General features: G+C 37.4%; 1 protein-coding gene across 3 annotated transcripts in view; it reads left to right on the top strand.

Annotated features, from left to right (window-relative positions):
• Positions 1-16,822, top strand: part of tiam2a (TIAM Rac1 associated GEF 2a) — an 80,725-nt gene that overhangs the window by 21,966 nt on the left and 41,937 nt on the right. For all 3 annotated transcript variants that reach the window (XM_059520841.1, XM_059520843.1, XM_059520842.1), the window contains exons 2-5: positions 8,741-8,825; positions 9,722-10,829; positions 15,587-16,067; positions 16,192-16,361. In XM_059520841.1, coding sequence (XP_059376824.1) covers positions 9,729-10,829; positions 15,587-16,067; positions 16,192-16,361 — 1,752 coding nt within the window. In that variant the 5' untranslated portion in view covers positions 8,741-8,825; positions 9,722-9,728. The remainder of the gene's footprint in view (positions 1-8,740; positions 8,826-9,721; positions 10,830-15,586; positions 16,068-16,191; positions 16,362-16,822) is intronic.

Below are 16,822 nucleotides of genomic sequence, written 5' to 3'. Positions count from 1 at the left end.
TCTGACATCAGTGCACTTAACAGTAACCTTCACTTATTATAAATAACTTAAGTAACACAAATAGAACAAAAAAATATATAGCTTGAATTAAGAAATTAAACAAAGTAACTGTGTACAGCCAGCAAGCTACTGCCAAACCAACAGGGTCGGGTTTATGCAGGAAGCACAGCTTTTCCAAAAGTAAACATAAAAAAGGTTGACTAATAAAATGAACATGCAGACCTTTCATATCTAAATCATCTTTTTTGCAGTTTAATATTCACAAAAATGGTGTGTGTGTGTGTGTGTGTGTGTGTGTGTATATATATATATATATATATATATATGTACACATACAGGGGTGCACATTATTTTTTTCAGCCAGCTTTCAGTTTGAAAAGAAATCTTATATAGGACAGTTTGACAAATTCCATGAAATTCTGCGTTATACAGTAAATTTTGTTTTTATGACTCGATTCCGCGATTCAGTCAATGTTTTCTGCATCACGGAAATCATAGGGCCATATCAAAGTCCTTTTAAGACAAGTCATCTCACTCGGCGCCCATCTTTGAAATGCTTCTCGGGCATGCAAGGGCAACTCCTTTCTCTTTGAATCGGGAAACATCAAATTATCCAAATCTGTTCACTAAGCTTACGATTAAATTTCATATTTGAAATCACCAAATAAATCTGACAACAACTGTGTCATAAATGTTGTTACTTTTGCTCAAATAGCTTTATAAAAAGCTTATTTTTCAGGCTAGATCAGCCAGTGCGCATTCTCGGTCCTAAGAGCACATCTTAGAATGCTAACTGTTTTTATACTTATGACTTCTAACGTCAGCTGCAGTGACGCTGATTTCACCAATTGGCAATAGGCTCTTCTATTCAGAAGGCAGGGCTTCCTGAGATTGAGCAGCCATATTGAGCACTGCATTCTGGGTATTCTATAGTCTTTGGCCCTAGCAAACTAATATGAGAGCACTCTCTCCAACTACATAGGTGACAATGTAGTAGAGTCCTACACGGGTCCCTTTTTGGAGACCCGCGCCCGTCCGTACCGGCAAAGTTCAGCACCAGATCCGACCCGTCACCCGTGCTAATATAAAAATTAAATCCACACCCGCCCAGACTCGTTAATATTTGGCCCGTTACCCGATCCGCCCCGCGATAAATCACACACGCTAAAATCATTCCAATTAAAGTGCTTTATTTTTTTTATCTCGCACCTCTCTCAACATCACGACAGTGTCATTAATGTGCAAATGAAACTAAAGTATGCTTTGTTTTGCGCCATTCAAGTAGCCTACCATCGGCACCTAAATAGGCTATGGAACCTGATAACTATACGCAAATAGACCTATGAAAAAAAAAAAAAAAAGAACAAGGAAAAAATACAACCTGAGCCTGTCGCTCACAAACTATGCATTTAATTTCCCTTAAGGTTACTGTGCAGGAAAAGGATATCGTCCACAGTCCCAGGTTTAAGTTGCGTTCTCCGTTCTTAAATTACAAATACAGCTGTGGAAAAGTCTCTCTCGCAGCGCTTTTGCACTGTCGCAGTGGTGGTGATGTGATGGGTCAAATGTCATACCGTAGTTGTGTTATCCGCCCGTATCCCAGCCCGTGAATTTTGGGAATGTCAAAATCCACCTGTTTCAGCCACTTTTATGCGGGTATCCGCGGGTACCCGACCCGTCGCAGGACTCAATGTAGCAATGTAGCATTAAAACACCATTCAACAGACTCAATCCATCACTGCACTGCCGTCTGTTGGACTGCAGAAAGATACAAACTTTTCCATCTGCTACGTTACTGACTGTACTGACGAACTATGCTGACACCATCTCTGCATTTCAAAAGGACATGACAAAGCGACCATTGAAAATCATTTGAACTTCTGTCAGCACATCATAAATAGAACAAGGCATCAGTTTACTGCATCCAATGTAGACAACATCACTGATTATAATGGGTTCTATTCTAGACCGGACGTGAGCGGCATGACAAAATACAATAGACCGATGTTATAAGCATGAGTTCTGAGCTGCAATGTGGCCAGTACAAACACCAGCATTGACTGAGTGGCCGAATCAGCTCTGGTGACTGTAACACAAGCTTTAATGTGCTGCAGACGCTTGCTATGATGCACAGATCAACTCTCATCTGTAACGTCAATGAATCTGCTGTTAAAAATGAGCTATCCATTCATCATAACATCATGCAAAACTAAGATTTCGAATTATTGTAATGTAACGATCAAATACAAGAGCGGTGGGTGGCGGGCGGATAATTTGAAGCCGCGGACTCGGGTGAAGTTTAAGCTCATCCACGCATCTCTACACTACAGTGACCTGAGTCACCAGTAGCAAACAATGGAGCGTGCTCTGCTGGACCAAGTAATTACACCATTTAGAACCATTTATTACTAAATGCTTCTAAAAATTCTGTTTCTTGAAAGTGAATTGGATGAAAGGTGCTTAAAGGGGTCATATGATGTGATTTCAAGTTTTCCTTTCTCTTTTGAGTGTTACAAGCTATTTGTGAATAGATATATCCGTAAAGTTGCAAAAACTAAAGTCTCAAACCAAAAGAGATATTCTTTAATAAAATCAAGACTCGTCCACACCCTCCTAAAAGGCCTCATTTAAACATGCCCCCACATGTCTATGTCATGATGTGGGGAGATTTACATAACGCTGCCCAAATGTTCACACAAAGAAAGAAGGCATAACTTTGATTTTCACTGTAGTATTGTTGCTGCCACCGTCATGTTGTGCTGCCACTGTGTTTTGTTGTTAAGGCAAAACTACTTTGTTTGGCCTTCCAGAGAGGACACGACTAAAAATCAGTGGTTAAGTTGTATATTCAAAACCGTACCTGAACAGTTCAGCCGTTCTGACTCACAGTCAGTAAGTAATTTTCTTATTTAAATGATTTGCCACTGATGATTCAAATGTGAATTTTGAGCAGTGTAGAGTAGCACTTGTTGTTTTTCATTTCTCTGATCCCAAATGCAGACATGGTTTCATGTTTACATGGCACGATGCAACTTAATGAATAAAAAGACAGTATAAGTCATTATAATTCATAATTATGACCCCACTGGATGTCTCATTTGTAATGGGTTTTATTGGTTTTGTCTTGTCATGCCGGTGTTCTGACTGGGACATGCATCACAGTATGGTAAGGGGCATAACATTTCCGTCACACGTTTGAGGTATTCGGCCAATCACAATGCACTGGATAGCTGGCCAATCAGTGTACACCTCGCTTTTCAGTACGATGAGCTTTGTGAAAAACAATGCGTTTCAGAAAGGTGGGGCATAGAGGAGAAACAATAATGTGCATTATGTGGAAAATAGTTTTTTAATCTTAAACCACATAAACACATTTCATTACAACAAATACACAAAATAATGTTCTTTTTAGCAACCTCATATGACCCCTTTAAAATTATGTTTGGTGAAGGGAAAAAGGTGGACCTGGCCACCCTCTCTTAAGCGATTCATAGGGTCAAATAGAACATGTATTAACAACTCTATTTTATCAGTTGTGCTAAAGGAAACCAATCCAAAATGTAGATATTTTGTGCAATCATCAAATACCATCCAATATCATCCAATGGTTTTATGAGAGGTAGCGTAGCCTGGGTTTATGTATAATGCTGCAAAAAAACAACGTAACCTATAAACCAAGGTTTTCCTTCTGTTTTTTAAAAAATATCTCCGTCCAAGTGAAAATGCAAACGCATGCTATGAAGCACTGTCAAGAGCATGCCAAACCAACAGGTGGCAATATAATCTCAACCATAAAGTCATGTTGGTCAATCAGAAGCCTGAAAAAGTTTCTAGTAGGCGGAGATAACAGTGTAGGGCTCCGACTTCACAAGCCAAAAACTCCTGTGTCCTGAATTTTTTTCCTGCCCATCAGATCTTCCTACCAGGGTTTTCTGCACATGTGCACATCAATAGTGCGTCCTTTACCTCATGCTAAACAACATCTAATTTATCTGCATTACAGTAAGGGTGGATTTTGGCTTAGGATCAGTGTAGACTGTAATAAAACACAATCTAATTGAAAAGTTGAAAAAAAAAAAATTAAAAAAATGTTTGGTTTCAGTGACCTGTGCAGTATTTTTGTGTGGACGATTTAGTATTTTTCTATGGCCAATCAGCATAGAAAAGTCTGCAGTTTTAAAAATAACCATGTTCGTGTGGACAGGGCCTCAGATAGGGCCCCCGTTTTGCCCCCTTAAGGACAAAAGTGAAATGCTTTGCCTGTATCTACACGCTGTTCTCAGCTGCTGCTGTCAAGTCATGGGAATGGTAATATGACGAGGGAGAACGTGAACAGGGGGCTGCATGTCTAATAATAAAGAATACTCTTATGTAACAGCAGGACACGAACTGTGACAGAGAAAGATATGACTGGGTAGTGACAGTGTTGGACGCTCCATGTTCTACACATAAATAATGTGCCTTTGCATTGGATGTTGGGAACACATCAACTGTGTTTTCAAGGTTTATCGCATGAACCTTTTGGCATGTAAAGTTCTGTGTAAACCTTGTTAAATTTTTTTTCAACTCTTTGTTTATTGATTGTAAACCGCATTTAGTAGTCACTGAAATACTGTAATTTGTCTGCTTACTCTTTCTGCTTGATTTTTTTTTATTTATGTTTTTGTCAGCCGTAACCACCTAATTGTAAACCTTACTGTTCTACTGTTTAAAAAGAAAATTATAATTCTAATTCACAGTTGCATTACTGCACTAGGCTTGTTCTTCAAACTCAAACCTTTTATTTCTTTCTGTGTGTAAATGCAATAAGCATTTTCCTTCCTGAGCTATTTTGTAGCAAACACTCTAATTGGCATTGATGTTAAGCAGTGAAATGGGCGGTCACTGAGGGGAGATTTAGGCAAAGACAGATGTCCACTTAATTCCGGCCTTCAATCTGGACCTATACGTTTCTTCCTGGGAGCCTCAGCGTTAATAATACAACACTTGATTTGCTTGCTCAGGGTGTCTTTGAATCAAAGTTGAATGCAAGTTTGTTGAATGCAAGTTATATTTTTATTTTAAGGTGTCCTTGTTACAGTGTAATTATTGAGTGAGTAATATTAATTAACTACATGTACTTTCTATATTTTTAGGGTTAGGAATAGCCTTTGGCGTATGGTTACTTGCATGTAATTATGTATAATTTATTGTTACTTCAATAGTAAGAAACAAGGACACAGTTAAATAAAGTGTTACCAAAAAAATCTTACTGACCTTAAACGTTTGAATGGTAGTATACATGTTACTTTTGAAATAAACTTGCAAAATGCATTGTGTTTACCCTCAGCTCTCTGTAAATCTCCAGTGATCTCTGGAGTCACCTGATGAAATCACTTGATCTCTTCTCCTGCTAAAGCTAATTAGGATTTAACCTCTCCTGACTATGTTACGGCATCTTTTGGCTAGTTTGTGTTCTTGGAAATATGTTGTGTAGAACACTGTTTTCTTACACAAAAAGTTTACACAAAAATAATGCTATGTGACCCTGGACCAAGTCTTAATTCGTTGGGGTATATTTTTAGCAATAGCCAAAAAAAAATGTGTTTCATTCATGTTTCATTAAGAGGTTTTTTAAATTTCCTACCATAAATATATCAAAACCTAATTTAACCTAACTTCATTCATTTGGACAAATTTCTTCTCAGTATTTAGATTTTTTACACCCTCAGATTGCAGATTTTCAAATAGTTTTATCTCGGCCAAATATTGTCCTATCATAACAAACCATACATCAATGAAAAACTATATATATTATATATTTATTCAGCTTCCAGATGATGTATACATTTCGATAAATTGACCCTTATGACTGTTTTTTGGTCAATTTTTTTTTTATGCTCCACCAAATTAAAGTCATGTAGTCTTAGTCTCGTATTTCATGTAGTCTTAATGGCATTTAAGTGATTAAATAGCTGCATTTTCATATTGGGTGGTTACAGACTGGGAGAGAACTGTAAAGATTTGTAGTATGGTCAGTATGGTCCTGTGGATAGTAATTCTGACCACAGCTTTTAGTATCCAGCTTTTTTTAGCAGTGCAGACCAAAAATCTTGTTGGAATTTGTCCGTCAAAAATAAATAGCGAATGAAGTGAAATCTGTTTGGAAAACGTTCCCAACTGACTGAGCAAGATGTGAAAACTCAGCTCAGGAGAAAAGTAGAAGGTTTCAACAGGATATGGAGAGAATACTAGTGGCTCCTTCAGAAGTCACTGATTTAAAGGTTAAAATCAAAGGTTTTCTGAGGTTATTCTTTAAAGGGGTCTTGAATTGCCTCTTTTATTATTTTTTTCTGTTCTCTGAGGTTCACTTATAATGTTATCAAGATTTTTACATCAAAAACATAATTTAGAAATATTAGGCTATTTTGCTGCCTTGTTTTTGATTTCTCTTTTATCGTAAGGCTCTGTTTGAATAGGTGTTGCGGATCGCAGATTTGGAAGTAAACATGACCCACTGCTATGACTGGCTTGTGTATGTTTGACAATCCACGTACTTCATAGATAGACTCTGCTGTGATTTAGGTTAAAAACCCATAAATACTCAGTACATATCAAACGATCTGTTTAACCCTCTGGGCTTCTTCGTAAATGGGTCACACTTAGCTTCCTCCCGCCCGAAAACGGGCGAAGCTTTAAAATTGTACTTTACTTTTTCCCAGGATAACCAATCAAATATATTTTTGTTCTATAATGTTTTCTGATTATTATTTAGAATTTTTAGATTTTTTTATGATACTTTGCATTAATTATATAATTTTTATGAGCTATTTTTTCCATTAGAATTAATATATCATTTTTTATTTTATATTTATTAAAAAAAAAAAATTCAATAAATGCAGCATTTCACATCAAAATAGAGTGCCAGCCTAAAAAAAAATGTTCCAGGAGAAGAAATTCATCTAGTGGCTTTAAAAAATAGCCACTTTTGTGTAATGTCCTGTACCAGCCTGTAGGCTGTCTATAGCTTCCTATATATCCTATATAGAAAGGCTTTTTGATTCCTTTTGTTGTTTTAGACATGATTTCTCTATCTTATTCGTTTTTTTTTATTTAGATATACATTTAGATATTCTAAAAGATGATTACTTTATTTTCTTAACAAAAATGTTTAGATAAGTATCAGGTTTTGCATTATGATTACAATCAAACTATAGCATTTGGTTAGAAAGGGAACACAATGTGTGTGTGTGTGTGTATGTGTGAGTGAATGTGTGTGTGTGTGTGTGTGTGTGTGTTGCATTTGAGCGAGAGTCTCTTTTTGTATTTTTTATTTATTTATTTTTGCATATTCTCAAAATTTGCTGTTGCAGTCTTACCAGTCTCTCTCTTTCTCTCTCTCTCTCTTTCTCTCTCTCTCTCTCTCTCTCTCTCTCTCTCTCTGTGTGTGTGTGTGTGTGTGTGTGTGTGTGTGTGTGCATTTGAGCAAGTTTTTTTTTTTCATTTATTGATTTTATGTGGAATATTCTACAAATTTGCTGTTGCAGTCGCCAGTTTATCTGTGTATGTGTGTGTGTGTGTGTTTGTGTGCGTGGGTGTGTGTGTGTGGGGGGGGGGGATCTTATTTGCACTCTTGATGTTCTAGAGTGTCACCCCTTCATTGCTGTACACTTTTTTTCAGCACAGTTGCTGATCTGTAGCTTGTACCACCAAAAGTTTCTCTGAGTTTTCCTATTTTTTCGTATTTCCCATTCATTTCCTATGTCGCCCGTTTTCGGGCGGGAGGAAGCTAAGTGTGACTTTTTTTTTTACGACCCTTTAACATATCAGAATCATCTCTTTGATTTTTTTGTGTGTTCATATAGGTAATACAACAAAAGTCACCAAGTTTCATCCCCATCCGATGAAGCAAAAAAATTAAACATTTCAAAACGTTCAAGTTTTCGCCCGTTTTCGGGCGAAGAAGACAAAAAGAAATCATGTGATCATGTAATTGTTTTTATTACTCACACTTGTGTGTTACGACATGACTGCCGGATCCAATATACAGTAGTGGACACAGCATTGTCTTTTAGTTTCAATATTTTTGAAAATCCTGTGTCGAATTGTGCCTTGTTTGCAAGTGAATCTGCTTTAAAATGAAGAGAACAAAGAAGTGATGTCTTATTGATGCGGTCTGGATCTTCATTAAAAATAAAGTTCATTCACTCTTTCCTAACTTTGGGATCAGAAGGAAGGCAAAGCAAACAGTTCTTTCCACAACTTGGAAACATTTTGTTGTCCTTACAGCAGTCTTTATCGTTTGGTTTTTGCGTAGACCTCTCTTAGCATTCGCATCTCTCGTAAACACTACATGTTCATATTGAATTGGTAGGAGGGGCTAAACAGACAGTGATGTCCATCTTCTTCTATGGAGGCGGTGCTTATGCAAACTATTACATCATAGAGTAGAACATTCCACAAGCCGTCATTTTGGCAGACTGCCTTCAATACTGCCTGCTTTAGACTAATGACTAATGAGTTCTTAAAGCTTACAGGATGTTTTTATAGCACAATGACCTCTTATTTGTGAATTATTTGGTTTCTCAGTTCATGACCCCTCTAAATCTTAGCATGTTACAGTATGTTAACTGCATTTCCTAAGATTTTGGAATCTGGTCATTTGATTTTTTGCTGTATTCTGAACCGTTTTCACCTTTTAAAAACTAATGGATGTGATTCATATCTTTCTAAGACCAGTATGTTTTTTTTCCCCCCACAGATAACCACAAAACAGTTGAACTGAAATAGAAGGACAGAAGGGTGACTATGAAGACAACAAAGCCATAACAGGCCTAACTGCCTTGGTGAGTCTGTACATCGCTGCCATGTGCCCTATGGATTGCTTTACTATGTACTTTCCTGGACAATCTCAGTCACTTGTTGCAGACTCTTAACTATCTCATGAATAAACAGAATCAAAATACTCAGTATTCATAGTCTATAAGAACTGAATTTAAAGCAGGGGTCTCCAAATCTGTTCCTTCAGGGATACCTTCCAGACTTCAGTCAGAGATTTGGAGATGAGAGGGGTCTGTATTGGAGAAAGCGTAATGGATAACTTGGATCACGTGTGCCTTAATAACCAATCACATTACAGCCTTGACACCACTGAATTTCAGTCAGAGTTGTGCGACACTAGGAATGAATAAGAAACTCAGTAAGCTGATTCACAAAAAGTCAGTGACTTTTCTCATAAAACTGAATTTTTTTATTGATGTAAGCTCTAAAAAAATAGTTAAATCCAAATGTATTGTTTAGAGTAAAACATAAAGATTAGCTACTAGACTCTCGATTCATTAAATAAGTTGTTTTCTCTAAAAAGCTGTTTATTAAGCGTAGTGAAGCACCCTCTGTTCTCCTTTCCCACGTACTACAGTACCAAAGCAGAAGCATTAGCATTACGCTTTTTTGGCTAAAGGTTGCAGGCTTGCCTTCTAGTGGCTTTGCTTCAATTCCAACCCTGCTCCAACACACCTGCCTGTAATTATCGAGCTACCCCAAACACATTGATTAGCTGCTTTAAGTATGCTTGATTGGGGTTGGAACTGAACTCTGGGACTGTCTGGGACCTCAAGGAGCAGGGTTGGAGACTCCTGATTCAAATGAATTACTGTAGCTTTTACATTGAGATCAATGATAAATTGTCTCCATAAGGGAAGCATTGCATGTCACTTACAGAATAATTTTCTTTCTCTTCTAGATCCGGGATGGGTAACTCTGAAAGCCATTATAGCGTCCAGTGTTCTAGAAGCAACAGTTGTATCATTCCTGGTAGACAGAAACCCTATTCTTTGAAGGGCCACTCTGCCAAAGAAGACAATTTATCACCTCTAGGCTTTTGGAATGCTGGTTCGGGATACTCTGGATTGAAGCCCACAAACATAGGTCATAGCTCCTCCCCATCAAAGAGCAACCGCACCTTTATGTCCCGCCAATATGACTACATCACCCATAAACTAAAGAGTGGGGCCAATAGTCAGTGGAATGGGGTTTCTGAGGACTTGTTGTCTGGTGGCTGTTTGACATTGCCTTCTGAAAATGGCTGCTTGTATGGTAGTCACAAGGAGAAAAGGAACCCTAATTATGCTATTAACACAATGAAGACACTAGAGAAAAGTCCCAGGCTTGCAGAAATTGAGGATCAGAGCAGCCCCAGGGTCGTTATAAAGAAAGATGGTAGTGTACGAGTAGAATTCAACAACAGTTCCAACAGCGCCCTTATTTTGGATGATTGCACTGGACCAGTTCAGCTACTCAAGTTTTCTCCCACCTTAGATTCCAATTCTTGCTTATCTGGTGTAACACCATCATTAGAAGCCCATTTTGGAGCTCCACGGCCAGTTGCCAGCTTCAAGAGCAGTAAAGGTAGCTCTCTGAGCTCAGATGGCTCCTTGTACGACTTGCCCTGGGGGACCAGTGTCGAAGTTAACGATTCAGACAATGGATCCCCTAACAGCCAAAGACAACGTATTTCAAGAAAAGGGGATTTTCTTGCTGAGCAGTTGCCTGCCATTACTACAGCTGACCTCTACAGGGATCCCAGAATTGCTGCCACCTTCCCCACGGTTAAGGATTTGCAGTTTTCAAATGACAGCCTTTTAAAGCATAGGTCCTCCTTTGTGTCTGTGATGGAGGAACTCTGGTCAGAGGTAGGCCCAGAGGAAAAGGAATATTCTTCCTTCACCTTGCCTAGCCGGAAACCAAAGCATTTTCTTGACAATAATGGAAAGAAAGTGTCCATCAGGAACAGATTTAGGCGTATTAGTGACTGGACTGGAAGTCTGACCAAAAAAAAAAGGAAGTTTCAGGTAAGGACCATTTTTTTGGTGGGTTTCTTACGTTTCATTTTCATTCAATTTTATTTTATTTAAAAAGTTGTATGATGTAATTGGATTTGAACCCTATGTTCAAATCTACATCCCATCTACAGTTCCTTTTTAAAAGCATTAGTGGTGCTTGTTTAGGCAAGCATTGCCATTACTATTGCTCACTCTCAGTGCTAGGAATTGCAAAAAACTGTATCTTGTAGAAGATTTGTCAGTAAACGGGCATTGTTAGGATTAGCAAATGGTGTCTCTCTCTCTCTCCCTGTAACCTCACTGCTCATCTTTACTAAGCGAGTTATGAAAGTGAAATTGTAAACATTGTCCCAAATGGCACACTTAATGTGCACTTGCGCTCCTGTGAACTCACAATGGCTGATTTTGGTATTTCTGCTGTGGATGTGTATGATTCCTGAAGTTGTGTTGCTTGTTGAGGATAGTGTCATAGTATAAGCAATCTGACTTTATTTTCGCTTAGCCAGCAACAAAACGTTCAAGGGGAAATGCTTAAGGACAAGATACGAATCAACACAGATTATTATTATTATTTATTTTGTCACTTTTAGCCACATGCCTTATATCAGTGCAAGAGTGACTGATAAATGTAAGCATCAGTCCGTTGGGTTATTGACTGTTGTTTCTTGTGCCAGGTGATGATTGCTTTGCCAGGAACACATGTAGGGTACAATATTGAAATCTACACCATGCCGGTTCAATAAGACAAGGAACCCCTGGGGCTCTAACAAATGAATATCAGGGTAGGATGCATTGAAGCTGAAAAAATGCAAAAATAAAATACATAAAAATGTTTAGGTTTAGTGCTCTGAAGATGACAGGGCGATGCATTCCTCACAAAGGCAGTGTCTGGCATTTGGTGGGTACCAAAAGAAAGCATGGGATAAATTCTGTTGTGTTGAAGAAAACAAGGAGTTGATTCATTAAAGATTGCATCGGAGGAAAACCAATGATGAGTACCTTAACTTATAAAATAAGGATTTAGTATTTCTGCTTTCTGTTTTAGTAGCTAATTGGGAATGTATCTTTTGAAGTCTTCTTTTGTGATTTCATGGGTGTGAAAATGTTTAACCATTAGTTAGACATTCCTGTTGTTTGGCTTTTATGCTGCTTTTAATGAGAAAGAGTTGAATACTCTTTGATGTTTGCGAAACCTTCCACAGACACGGACTCCACAGAAAACAAGCGTTACTCTGCTATTACTCACTTTAGACTTACAATATGATATGATACAGTTTATTTCTTCTTAAAGGAGTAATTTAAAGTGGCTGTGCTTTCTTCTGCTTACATCAGAAGAAAGCAGTGACTTATTTTTAAACAATTTAGTAGTCATTTTTTGTAAAACAGAGGATGCAGTCATGAAATGTGTTTTTTAAGTCTTTTCAGTTACCTTGTATTGTTTTATCTCTGTGGGCATTCATGTCACTGATGAATTTCATGCTAACATGCTAATGAATTATAACACAGTTTTAACTGTAGACTGCAAATATCCAGAATACTACTTTTAACTGTGAATGCTTGAATGAACCCAGTGATCAGATGGTTTGAGTTACATTTTCCTAATTTCTTTACTTTGTGATTAGAGGACGTGGAAGTGTTAAGTCTGAGTGGTATTAGTGAAACAGGACTTCTAAAGACCCTGCTAATACCTCATTAAAACTTCTTTGTGGATTTTCTCCCCAGTATGATGATCAGAATTCTATTTATTAAAGGCTAGAGAATGGCATTCCTTAAAATTGAAAAAAGTTCTGGCAAAAAATTCCTGGAAATTGTGGCCTTTTATACTAATTACTGTGACATGAGCTGAAATAAGATGTTCCATATACAGTAATAAACTCAAGCAAATATATTATAGAGAATGAAAGATAGGTAATTTTATTTAGTCATCCACTTTCCAATGTATGACCTGGGGTCTCATTTATAAAACTCTCCGTAGATTTCATCCTAAACGTGTACGTAGGCACAAAAGCTAGATTTTGCGTACGCCAGAACCTGTGCAAAAATCCCTTTTATAAATCTTAGTCAGAGGAAGATTGTGCGTACGTGCTTCTCCACCCCGACTCCTCCCCAAATCACCATATATGGAGCTTACAAGACCTAGTTTTACTATGAATAACCTTATCTGCATATCATTTCTATGCATATTCCCATCCACGTGACACCATATTTAACACCGTTAAAGGTTCAAGACATTAAGGAAATATGAGATATGGACTATAAATGCTATTTGTGCCATACACAATTTTATTGCTAAGTATCCTTGTTATTTTTTAGCATAAATATATAAAAATAAAAATCCCTAAAAACAAAACTGTTTAAAATAGTTCTCGGATAAATATTTTAGAATATAGTTTGTCTCATTCCTTTCCACTGGCCAAATAGTATTTCAATTGTTTTAAATAATTAAAATCGAATTTAATTTATGCAGTTCTGCTGATAAGGTGAACACCTTTTTAGTTAATTTTAGCTTATATTTATTGCAGTGTAAATAGAATTTCTGACTCTGCGAGTCACTGACAAAGTAGCCTATTTTAAAAAGAAAACATGCTAATTGTAATTTTCTTCAAGTTGTATCCTTCAAATACAGTGGCTTTTTTTATAATGTTGTAGAGATGACTTCACACGTCATCAACACCTCCGTGCAGCTGCAGTTGTACAGTAAAATATTATCATTCGTCCTATTCAAACCAGACAATGGACCGTTCGACGACTAAATCCAGCAGTGTCCCCCATAATATCAAACTGCACATCATCATTGTTCTCACTAAAATATTTTCGCATTGCATGAGATCTGCAGTTTAGTTTAAAGATGAAGTATTGTGCATCTATAGCACTCCTCGCTGTCATTAAAACAGCATGCCACAAGAATAGTGATCAAGCGCATTCCACTAAATATGTCTAAATTCATATCATTTTTGTTTAACTTCTGCGTAATTACTTTATGTATTTTCAGTGCTTATCTCCATTAATGAGAGTAAATATGTATATTGAAATAAAAACAGACTTTAAAATCGTTCCTTACTTCATTACTTTTCTCACGCCAGGAAAAAGAGTGCGTACGCATTGGTCTAGAATATCCGTAAGGTGCGTACATATTTACGCCAAATTTATCTTTTATAAATCCTGATATGTGCATACAAAATTGCGTATGCAATTTCTATGCCTATTTTGTGCATAGATGAGTTTATAAATGAGACCCCTGGAACGTTTGCTGAATAAAGATTTGGCTCTGGACTGTGTGTGCTGTTTATACCATATTTATTATTATTAACTTCAGTGAAAATCACATTTTATGAGAATTTTGTGCTGTCAGGTTTATCATAATCACAACTGGGAAACCAAAAATGGATTATTATGAAGATACACACCGTCCAACTGCTAGATCCCTGGTAATCACTGGATGGCTTCAAAGTGGATATGCATACTCATGTGACCATGTAACTAGTAAGCAGTTATTGTTGAGAAATATTGAAGTTTACATTCAGATCTCCACTGAGTGCTAGACATCAGCTGTAGTTTTACACAGAGTGTTGTTGGCACATCTGAACCCTTGTGTAATTAGTGTCAGCTGCTGGATATGTGTAGACATTGAAGAAAGCTGCTCGAGAAGGACCCTCATACTCCGATTTCTTTTGAAGTGCACTCCTCGCTGCGAGCAGAAGGGAATCGATGCTCTTAATGAAATTTTTCTAATTACACTCCTTTAAAGAACATACTGTGCATTCCATGGTGAATGAGGAATGGGGTAAAGAGTTGTGCCCATGGCTTTCATTTTCCATAATTTTGTGTAGCATTATGCCGATTAAATTTGTGCTTACTCTCATACAAAAGCGATAACTGACTTTTGTTATTTTGTTTTACTTTTCATATTAGAGACTGTGGTTAAGGCGTTATTGTTGCTCAAGTTTCTGTCCTTAAGTATTAAAGTACCTTGCTGTATATCTTTTGTGACCCTGGACCACAAAAAAGCTATGCTGAAAGTAGCACAGGTATATTTGTAGCATTAGCCAAGAATATATTGTATGGGTTAAAATTATCAATTTTTCTTTTACGCCAAAAATCATTAGGATATTAAACAAAGATCATGTTCCATGAAGATATTGTGCAGGTGTCCTACTGTAAATATACCAAAACATATTTTTTATTTAGTAATGTGCATTGAGAACTTATTTTGGACAACTTTAAATGCAGTTTTCTCAATATTTAGATTTTTTTTACTCTCAGATTCCATATTTTCAAACCGTAAGCTCTCCTAACAAACCAAACATCAATGCAAAGCTTATTTATTTAGCTTTCAGGTGATGTACAAAAATCTCAATTAAAAAACAACAGCTGACCCTTATGACTGATTTTGTTGTCCAGGGTCACAGTTATTGCATAACATTTGTGCTATGACCTGAGATATTAAACTCCATATCCATTAGCACAAATGGTGTTAGTTATATTTAAAAGTCTCAAATCATTCATATTTGCAATAGTCTCGGTTGAATGAATAAATAAATAAAAATCACATAGACTTGTTGAGGGAGTTGAAGGAATAGTGCTAAAAACTAACTCGGAACACCGAGAAACGAATAGCACCAAAACACTTGGAACTTTAGCTTAATGAGCAATGATTGCATTTTCTTTTGAATATCAAAAAATAAAAAATAAATATTCAAGTAAACATAAATTCAACATAAATATAACCTCAGTCTTACAATATTTCTTCTTTGCTGTTGTTGTAGGAGCCGGGACATAGTGAGCCTGTCGACTGCTTTGATAGTGGTGTGGATGGCCTCACTGCTGATACCAGTTCTCCCTCTCAGGTCTCCAGCTTTCTGACCGTACCAAACGGCATGCCTCAAGCCCGCTCTCACTCTCTGTCACTGAATACCCGCAGCGGCTCTGCCGGTGCCCTTCATTTGGGTACTGATGTATTGCGGCAGAACATTTACAAGAACTTCATGAGGGAGCTGAAGACCGGGCGGCCTCCAGCAGAAGGTGGACGAGAAGATTGGCGCGAGAGCTCCTCAGAAGAAACAGAGTGCAGTAGTCAAGAAGTCCTCGGGTGTCTAGAGCAGCTAGATTTGCTGTTTGAAAAAGAAAAGGGTGTCGTTAGGCGGGCCGGATGGCTCTCTTTCAAGCCCTTGCTCACTGTACACAAGGACCGCAAATTAGAGTTGGTGGGCCGTCGAAAATGGAAACAATTCTGGGTCACTCTAAAGGGTAAGTAAGCCATGATTGCTTTAACGATTGATTTACTGTGCCATTCACCTTTTAACAGTAAGGACACACCATGACTGCTTAAAGTGATCAGTGATGACCAAATTATTTACATTTTTTCTTGTAGGCTGCACAATGCTGTTCTATGAGACCTATGGAAAAGCCTCTTCAGAGCCAGAGTCTCCATGCTATGCCTTGTTAGCAGAGGATGGTGTAGTCCAGGCAGTTCCTGAGCACCCCAAGAAAGAGAACGTGTTCTGCCTAAGCAACACCTATGGCGATGTCTACCTTTTTCAGGTAAGTTGAAAACCTAAACCCCTTCACGCTGAAATTATAAGCAGAGCTGCACAGAAGCTGCATGTGTACAGAGCGGAAACAGATGATTGTGTAGTCTTCTGGTCTCCAGTGTAAGCTTCTGTCATGTAAATGTAGTTTAATATATAATAAAACACTTATACTTTAAATTGGTTTAACAAATTGTTAAACTTTTGTTGTTTGCAGCTCAAGTGTGTTTTTGTTTGATTAATGTGACTTAATGTGAAATGTTAAGTCAACTTTTCTGTATCAGTACCAGTCACATGCTTGCTGTTATAAAACTGAATGGTGCAGAAAACATGAAGATTGATTAGTTATGGATGCATACATATGGATTTTTCTTTCCTTTTTCTAAATGTAAGCAACTGCCATTTTTATGTTCTAAAGCCAATAAAATTACTACAATTTCTGGCTTAGTCAACCAGACAATCTCTGTTGATTCC

This window comes from Carassius carassius, chromosome 32, assembly GCF_963082965.1.
Source record: "Carassius carassius chromosome 32, fCarCar2.1, whole genome shotgun sequence".
Classification (NCBI taxonomy): domain Eukaryota; kingdom Metazoa; phylum Chordata; class Actinopteri; order Cypriniformes; family Cyprinidae; genus Carassius; species Carassius carassius.
This window is presented reverse-complemented; position numbering and strand designations above follow the sequence as displayed.